The sequence below is a fragment of the Poecilia reticulata genome, linkage group LG4 (assembly GCF_000633615.1).
Source record: "Poecilia reticulata strain Guanapo linkage group LG4, Guppy_female_1.0+MT, whole genome shotgun sequence".
Lineage (NCBI taxonomy): Eukaryota > Metazoa > Chordata > Actinopteri > Cyprinodontiformes > Poeciliidae > Poecilia > Poecilia reticulata.
Window position 1 is genome coordinate 23,770,921 of NC_024334.1, and position 9,559 is coordinate 23,780,479.

At 38.5% G+C, this 9,559-nt stretch overlaps 1 protein-coding gene across 1 annotated transcript; it reads right to left on the minus strand.

The window, feature by feature from the left end:
- Positions 1-447: 447 nt before the first annotated feature.
- fkbp8 (FKBP prolyl isomerase 8) lies at positions 448-8,822 on the minus strand. Its single transcript, XM_008407111.2, has 9 exons — positions 8,696-8,822; positions 7,937-8,207; positions 7,396-7,565; positions 6,538-6,626; positions 5,193-5,413; positions 4,388-4,560; positions 4,227-4,304; positions 1,989-2,123; positions 448-1,652 (listed from the first exon to the last, which is right to left on the minus strand). The coding sequence occupies exons 2-9, from the start codon at positions 8,172-8,174 to the stop codon at positions 1,566-1,568; spliced, it is 1,191 nt and encodes a 396-aa protein (XP_008405333.1). The 5' UTR covers positions 8,175-8,207; positions 8,696-8,822; the 3' UTR covers positions 448-1,565.
- Between the last annotated feature and the right edge of the window lie 737 nt (positions 8,823-9,559).

The following is a 9,559-nucleotide window of genomic DNA, read 5'->3' on the forward strand; positions in this document are numbered from 1 at the left end:
GGATGAGATTAGTCGAATGATGTTATACAGTATCAATATTATTGGTATGAAATCACTGATTTTCTGACTTTGTTACAGGCCATTGTGAGTGGATGTCAAACTTCCTCCTCAGTGCAGACACCGATTTGACCCTGCAGTAATCTGTCGGAAGCAGGAAAGATAGGTCATCTAAAACATGCATACAATGTGAACAGATATCCAGAAGCCTTTGGAAAGTCAGACTTATCAGTTCAGGGAAATGTTCAGCCAGTGACTTCTGCTTCTTTTCTGTATAAGAGAAAAACATGACTCAAATGTATCTAATGGGAAATGTCCCAGTGAAGCGTCTACGTAATTAACAGTAGCACTTTTAGTTCCTCTGATATTAGAGAATTAACCAATTTAACCACAGCTGGACATAACACATTTCATTTAGCTAATAATAAAAAAATTAAACAAAACAAACAATACTTTCATAAGATATTTATTTGTAATCAATACAAAAATTAAGAAAAACAAAGAATGCCAGGAACTCCTCTGAACAGTTATTTTGTTGGCATGATGCGGCTTGTGGCTCCGTTGCTCTGACATCTACTCAAAGGACACATTTAGCAGAGTCATGTTTCGGTTTTGGAATGAACAACATTAGAAGATAACTTACAAAAAAAAAAAAAAAAGCAAACTTATGGTCAAAGTCAGAAACATTTGGTCATTGAATAATATAATATTAAATTGAAATTAAATAAATCTTCCTTCAGCTACACTCCTAACAATATATGCCTTTGATAAGCTAGCTAGGATGAAAAAGTGTTTTTGTTTGTTTCAACTTTGATGCCACTGTCAGTGTTACTTCGATAAGACTGCAGATCGCTATGTTTTATTTAACTGAAGTATGTTGCTTGGTGTTTATTTTTACTCTATAGTGTCAATGAACAGTGAAACGAAAAACTACCTCATCAAAAATCAACTGCATAAAAGCTGATCAACATACATAAGGTATTCAGTTTTGGACTGCTTTCAAAGTGTGTTGGGATTACTTTGGTCAGCTAATGTATTTATATAAAGTGTAAACAGGCCAGCACACAACCAACTATTTTGCTATCTTATGGACCTCAGATAACAGGGAGCAGTTTGAGAGGAAACACTGTACCATAAACTGAAATCACATCACTTGGATAATAAATATTTTACGAGCACAATATACTGCTGTTAAACTATGTCTCAGCATAACTGGCATTTTATTTTCTATGTGGTAAAAATATCTTCCATCTCTATCTGTTCTCATTTTGTCTTTATTTCAAACGAGCAGTTCCTCACACCGACTACCAAGAACAAGAAACAGCTGGAACAAAGGTTAGATGCAGAGACCTATACATCTACAAGGCTGGAAACAACATTTGCCCATATGTAATTATTATTAATCGTCACATACAGTTCTCAAACATAGTAGAGAAAAGAGTGTGACAGTGAAGAGGCGATTCGCCACCTGACATTTCCACCTCCTTTCACCGAGAGAGTGAAAGGTGCCGCCAGATGTGCTTCAGTGTTTAGGCTCTCCCCACTGCGGTCGACTCTTCTGGTTCACTTCAGTTTCTGGCAGCTATGACAACAGATAGAGCTACTCCACCAATGGCCACAGCAGTCGCACCAAAGAGCCACTTCCAGCTGAGACCCTGCAGATAGACGAGCACGGGGTGACTCGTGAGAAGGCTGAAGTCATGAGGCAACAAAAATGGACCAACATACACATGCTGCAGTTAAGCCCAAAAGAGTCAACATAAATTAGCATCCCTTTATCAATGATTGACTATGTTTACAGATGCCGATATTTGCTTGAGCAGACTTTTTTAGAATTAAATAATAATAATAATTAAAAAAACTGCAGCCAAATACAATTTTTTTTATATTTGATCAATTAGAGTTGATACAGAGAAAAGTGTATGATTGATTAGTGCAACAAAAAAAACAAACTGGTTTACAATGCAGCTTTATTTTAAGGACTTTCTTACCCATGAAGACTTGGCTCTGGATTTTGTCGTGCCGCTTTTTGAAGGATTTCCTAACATCTTCTTGTACATGGCCTGCTCTGCTCCCCTCTGCTCTGAGTGCTTCTTCACCAGCTTGGAGAGCTCTGCATGAATTGTCTGCATAGAGAAAAAAAAAGCCCCAAGAAACAAAATGATGATAATAGACCTAGTTCAGACATTGCAGATGATAACTACACATTTAGTAAGTTATCATTTTATACAATTACACAGTTAGATTCCCAAAGATCTCAGTCAATGTATGTAGCATGTAAAGTAGAACTTTTAGATATTTCTACAGTGGACAGGCTTTAAATATAAAACCTGAATAATATCATGAAGGGAAGAAAAGGGATGGCAGGTGTTGTAGTTTATTTTCTAGAATAAAAACACACCAGATAGAGTTGAATCTCTCTATAAATGCAAATATATATGAAGTAGATATAAAACATTGAACATTTTTCCATTATTAAATCGACTTCCATACTGTTGACTGACTGTGAGAACCCTAAAGAGTCCATCAAAACAGAAGCTAACGTTGCATTTGCAACACGTTTGAAATTACTGGTAAAAGAAATAATAACTATACACCAATTTAATATGACTAAACACTGGGAAAACGTTAGCTCTGCTCTGCTGGGTTCCAAGAAATAACAGGCTTCCATTACAATAACCAGGCTGCAGTTTAGCCCACATGTCCTCACAAATATTCCAGGATCTGACTTCAATTATTGTTCCAGCAAAAGCTCCGGTGTGAGTCATTTCTTTGCTCTTAAAGCTTTCGAGTGACTAAGCAAATCGGTCTCATCAGACAGAAAATGTTTATGCTCAGTAATTGCACTTCATCACAAAGACTGAAGAAACACCGCTCAGAGTTTACAGAAATATTTACCCGTTACAAAATTAATATTATGAATTAAGTGTTCCTGCACAGACCTGTGGGAGAAAGGCATTGCTCGCTCTGTACAGATTTAGCTTTTCTTTAGTCATTTTTGCTCTCAGTTATACATTGAAGGAAGGGACAGTGTTTAGTTGTAAGATCCAGTGAAAGTGGTCCATGTTATTGTAGGATTATAAAACTGACAGAACAGTGGCCGGTTCCCAAAGGAAAGGACAAAGAGGGATAAACAAACATGCAATGTCCTGTTTGTTCAAACTCTGTGCCGAGACAGCCGAAGGCAGTCTAAACTGGAAATGTCAAGTCTGTGTGTCATTTTAGGAAATTAAACAAACCAGACAAATAAATCTTCTCTCGTCAAACTTGGAAGACGAGGGGTGTGGCAAGCTGACAGAGTGACAAATGTAAACAGTGATGTACGGGGAGCATTAGCAATGTCTTTTCACTTCCTCCACCAGCTAAAAGGCACCTTATTGATTTGAACGACTGTCATTAAAAGGGAAAAGAGTAGAGATGCTTACTTTGGTATTACAAATGAATCAGACCAGCATCTGGCTAATGTGTTAAATCTTACTATTGCAAAGAGTGCACAGAGATATTTATTAAGGATTCTCTTAGCCATCAGAAGCTTTCTTTGTTGACACAAAGCCAGAAAGTCCTTCCAGCTTAGATTTAAGGGGTGCCACCCTTAACCAGTTGTGTAGACCCAAATATTTTGACAGCCTTGTTAAAACAAAACTAGACTTCCTTTCGGTTCCCTATTTTTCATCCCTGAAACTCTGCAAAGCTAAGGCTTTATAGTGTAAACTTTCTCAACATCTTAAGATTGAATTTCCCCCAAATTGCATGATTTAACTTCCAAAATATGCACTCGCCTGTAAACGAGGCAATTTAGCCAACGTGCATCTGTCCAAAATGAAATGGTACCTTTCATTACACAGCATGTGCAAGCAGGAAACTGGTGCACAGGCCATGTGCTGTGCAACAGATTGGTGTAGGACTGACGTGGGGAGCTCTGGGCATCAGCTACTATGGTGCTGCAGCTGATCCAAGAAGCCCACACACTTGAAAATACTCCGTTAAGTGGCCTTATATAGCCAAAGAACCTTATATAGTCGGCTGTATGAGCAGAAGAGAACCCATGGATAGGCTTTAGATACGGCCAGGGTGCAGGGTGAACCTATTTACAGCAGCAACATGAAAGCAGATCCTTTGAAATGATGAATCAGCGGTTCACCTCGCCTCGCACCAGACTGATTCATGTCTTACCCAACGGCACCATCTAGTGGTCAAAAGGGAGGACTTTTATTTTTAGACGGATTTACCTTGTTGCTTGGTTCCAGCTTCAGCGCTCTCCGCAAAGTTTGAATGGCCTCAGTGTATTCGCCTTGTAAAGCCAGAACCTTAATCGGAAACACACATCAAATAATGCACGACTGCGGCAGAGTTCGGCAGAGCTTGGAAGGTAAAAGAAGAAGAGCGATACCTTGCCCATGCGGAAAAGGGCTTTTATGTTGTCCGGCTGGTGTGCAAGAGCAGAAACGCAAGATTTAAGGGCCGCATCATAGTGGTCCAACTTCAGCTGAGAGGCAGCCATGTTGTTCAGACACTTGACTTTGACGTCCAGCAGTTCCTCCTCCTCCTCAGGACTGATGTCAACTGGAACAGAACAACGTCAACAAAAGAATTACTAAAACCTAACATATGTAAACAAAAAAACCCAAAAAAGAAAAATCCCCCTCTTACTCAAAAACATGACATGGTTCTCAATTTTTTAGCCTCCATTCTGATTAAAAAAAAAAGTCTAATTTTGTTATCGTTTCATGACTAAACCTAAAATGTACATAAATTAATCAGGAAACTAAACAAGACGAAGTAAACAAAATTTGCTGTTCTATCAATCAATTTCAAAATGCATTTTCAACTTCAGGCATTAAACATGCAGACAGGATTCAAATTGTTGTTTTTGATTTAACAGTATCAAATTTTAAAGATCAAACGTAATAAAAACAAATTTAAAGAATTTCAAGCTGAACCCAAAACATATATCATGGCCTATTTTTTTTTTTGTTTTCTCATGTGGCTTTTTGTGTGTGAAATAACCCACACAGACAAAAACACAGTCCTCAGGTCAAAGGTGGGTTCTAAAAAAAATGTATTTCAACATTAAACTAAATAATTACAACTATGATTTTCTTTTTATTACCAAACAGCATTGTGACATATTTTACAGAACGTGAAAAATAGAGAAAGTTTCTCTATGACCCTTGACTCCTCGTTGTTTAACTCACCTTTGGAGTTTGACTCTGTAATCTGCAGGGCAATGCTGTATGAGTTGACAGCAAAAGCATAGTCTGCACACTGATAGTGAACATTGCCCCGCTCTCTCTTGCGGATGGCCAGTGCAATTCTGTCTGAAGGCGGCATCAGCTCCACGTCTGGTGCGTCAGTAGCTCCCACCAGTTCCACTTCTAAGGACAGCTGTGCGTTAGGGGGTATATCGGGTTCAAGGCTGGCGAGAAAATGAGACATCGGTCCAGTGAAGGGAAGCAAATACATGGATAACTTGGGACAATTTCATGAAATAAGAGGAAATATCCTCACTGGCTTGTGTTCATGTCAAAAAGTTGGAATTTCTGGCAGGATGATTAACTTCTTCAAGTAAAATACTATTATAAAAGTATACCATTAGCTTGATTTAAATGTATATGTAGAGGCTCGCCATAAATTTCTAACATATTCTCGATTACACAATGTTAAGTTATCAAATGCGTAGTTTTCTTGTCACATTACAGCTGCAAGAAGATGCTGTCTTTAAGCTGCCCATTTCAGGTAAAACTTTAACGTCAATTTCATTGTATGCATTTGTCTTACTGATGTTTTATGTGTTTTATGACCTCAACAGTGTTGCTAATGTTGGTGGTTTACAGTAAAGTGAGCTGCTGAATATTCCTGGGTCTTCTTTCCTCCCTGCCACGTCACTATTGTAAGTTTGGTCTTAGTGTAGTAACTCACCTGCTCAAGTAAATAAAATAAATAGGACACTTTCATAAGCAACAGAGCTTTTTCCAGGGTTAAAACATTTTAAAAAACTGAACTCATGAAAGCAAAACCAACAACAACAAAAAAAGTCAGTGTGATTTAATCGGTGAAATGGACTGGTTGACATCATGTAACAAGACTTGCCAACAACAGGCACTCATGCATTCCTCAAGCATGCGCTACATTTTCTTTGCAACACGCCACACTTACAGAAAGTCATTTACCACTTTTGAAAATAGAAAAGTGCATCTCATTTTGGCTTTGTCTTCTTTTTTGTTCAACTGGCCTGAAACCGCAACTCTATTTGTAAATATAAGCAGATTCCTCTTTTAAGTCACCAGAGCAATGAAGCTAAATGACAAGCATTAGCGGTTTACAGCAAAGTACTGTCATTTACAGCAAGGCAGAGTGGCTACTAAATATTCCGGTTAAAAGCTTTCAGTCAGTAGACAGATATGCTCACACATATGGATCAACAACATATTTTCCAGCTCTCCTGTCTGTGAATTGTTTTCAAAGCTGTTAAAATACACCGGACTTTTCAAGATTTAACACAGGTTCACAGCCTTCACATGTTAACACAGGTTTTCCTACCTTCCCCTGACACCATATGCATATTTTGCATCAGTGTGAATGAGCGCCTTCTCTCCCATTTCCATGAGCTGCACAGTCAGATCCAGTGCCTAAACGGAAGGAGAAATTACCATGAAATAAACTTTCATCACAACTGCTTTGATAAATGTCAAGCACGCAACAGCCCGGCCACTGCCGTCCTGTGCATATCTGCTCAAAAAAAAAAGTTCTTGCTTTCAGAAAAGTCTGGGCTTTCTCCCCTCGACTCAGCTGTCTCCGGTCAATTTTTGATCAGACCAATCGGCGAACAGAAGGAGAAATCGTAAACGATGACGTCAATTTTCTGCGTTGCTTTAGAATTGTAGTCTGCTTGTAGTTTTATCAATGGCAGAGGAGGAAGTGAACAAGCAGTTCAGTCCGTGTTGGTCACGTTTCCAAATATTGAATTAACATTAACGGCTGCCTCACAGGCAAACATTGGCGACTGGGTAAAATTTAAAACTTCAACACAGTCCAAGCCTCCAGGAAGCTGTCGTTTCACAATAGCTGAGGGCCCAGACCCTCTGTACGAAGCAAATTATTTTGGATTTTTTTACGTTCACAAGAACATTCCACATTGTTCCTAGTTCTCTACAATTTAGAAATATCAGTTAACCTAACTTAAAAGTCATGCTTTTGGGCGGTGAGAGGAAGCCAGAGTACCCAGAGAGAACTCAAGTATTTATAGGGAGAACATGCAAACTTCCTGTAGAAAGATCTCAGGTCAGGATTCAAACCCAGGGCCTTCTTGCTACAAAGCAACAATGCTATCGACTCTGGCATGATGCAGGCCTTATTAAAAAAATTAATTAATTAACAAAACCAAAAAATGTTTTGTACTTGAATGACGTCGCCGTCCCCCAGAGTAAACGACAGATTATTTTGCTCCTCTACAAGGGTTCCATCCATCAAATGTGTTCTCAGATTAATTTCCACATCTTGTCCTTTTTGAGGTCGGCTAGCTCGCCCCTTCCCTGGCTCCAAGACTTTCTTCTTAAGCTGGTCATTTCCTGCAAACAATGCAAGTGACATTGTATCAGAACAAAACGGAAGGTTTTCTGGTGATTATGGAGCAGCAAAAGGCTAAAAATTGGTTTTGTTTAACATTGTGGAGATTAGAACTCATTCATACAAAATGAAAAAAAAAAAAAAAACCAGCACAGAAAAGCCAAACGTTTGAGTTTATCTTTGAAGTTTCAGCACAAGTAGCTGTGAAATCTCCAGTTAGCTTTAACCAAATTATGTCTCATTATTATGTGGGCTATAAAGCAGCTTTCCATAGCGGCATATCCACTATGGTGCCACTAGCTTTAAAGACCGAGTAAAACTCTCCAGAGGAATGTAACCCGCTGTGTCCTGTCATCCTACAGTTCTCACATACCCAACACATCCAGCCATTCGTCCATTTGTGCTGAAGCCTCTGATTCTTCCTCTGCATTTTTGTTTTCTGTATTATCTGCTACATTCCTGTCCCCTCCCCCAGCATCTTCCAAAGGAGGAAGGTCATCATCGATGTCTTCTTCGTCTAAAACTTCAAAGTCCTCTCCGCTGTCCAGCAACGAGGTTTTTCCACTCTTCTTGGCAGATAGAGCACTTTCATGGGCATCTGATGCGTCCATAGTCTCAACTTTTCCAGTCAATAGTGCATCACTCTGTCCGGCAGATCAAAAAACAATGCAGTTAAATGCATTTGAGATACATATTTAGATTTGGGTTGCGATCTTAAGAGATAAAATTTCAAATCACTGCTTGATTCAATCAACCATAAGATGTTTACCTAAATAGCTACATAACTATTTTATAAAACATTATAGAGTCTTTGTAAGTTGTAAACAAATAAAGTACTAAAAGGCTCAGAAGAACATACCACACTTATCCGGTTAACTGACAAGCAGAAACAAGCTTTCTAGAAGTTTCTAACAAGTTACCTTGCAGCCAAACCCTGAAGCAGCTAGCAGGCTAACAGATTAGCAAAATACAGTGGCGTTAGCTGTTAGTCTCGATATGAGCTAGCAAACTGTCAGTGAACACCAGAAGAGCTTTTTCACCCTATTTAGCGACGTACTGCTGTTTTAATAATTTCAGAAAGTAAGAACTCGTCTAAGTCATTCATTAAATAAAAAGAAAATCCACCATTTACCTCCAAATAACCTTGTTTTGGTCCCGAGTCGTGTCCCCCTTACTTCAGTTTAAGGCAGAGAAGTCAGCTTGCGCTTTATCAACACGACAACAATTATGTGGGTTAGTGTTAGTCTGTGCTCAACATCGTACTGACTTCAACCAAGCAGCAACCTTTTTCCGGTTGACCTGAAACTCCTCCTTCGTGAGTGTTAAAAGTTGACTGCACACACACACACGCACGCACACACACACATACTCTCAGAACCGTGGTTTAAATGTTTTATTATTTTTGCTGATTTAAAAGCAATCAAGTGTAGAATGGTGAATAATTAAAGACTGTCGAAAAGAAGATGTCTACTTTAAAGCATGTAAGAAAGCACAAATAAAGACACCGTATCTTGGACATTTTGTAAATATCATCTCCAGAATATTAGACAAGATGTTTATTTCTACTGTACCATTCATACATTATAGTTCTAAGAAAAAATATCTATAATATATAAATGATACAGAAAAATAAAGGTACACTGTAAATAAAAGGACATTTAGTCAAGACATGCATTTAGGAACTGTAAGTATTTAGTCATCACATAAAATGAAAAAAATAAAATAAAATAAAATCTTAAAAACAAATAGATACGACCTGGTAAAAATTAACTGATCAATGTTTCCCAACCCTGGTCCTCAAGGCACACTGCCCTGCATGTTTTAGGAGTTTTCTTACTTTTGCTGATTTCAATTGATGCCTGACTAACAGGGTTTGCTCAATACAATCAACTGAATCAGGTGTATTAAAACAGGGAAACATCTAAAACATGTAAGGATGTATGTCTTGAGGACCAGGTTTGGGAAATGCTGCCCTAAGCTATTCAGACCACTCAGT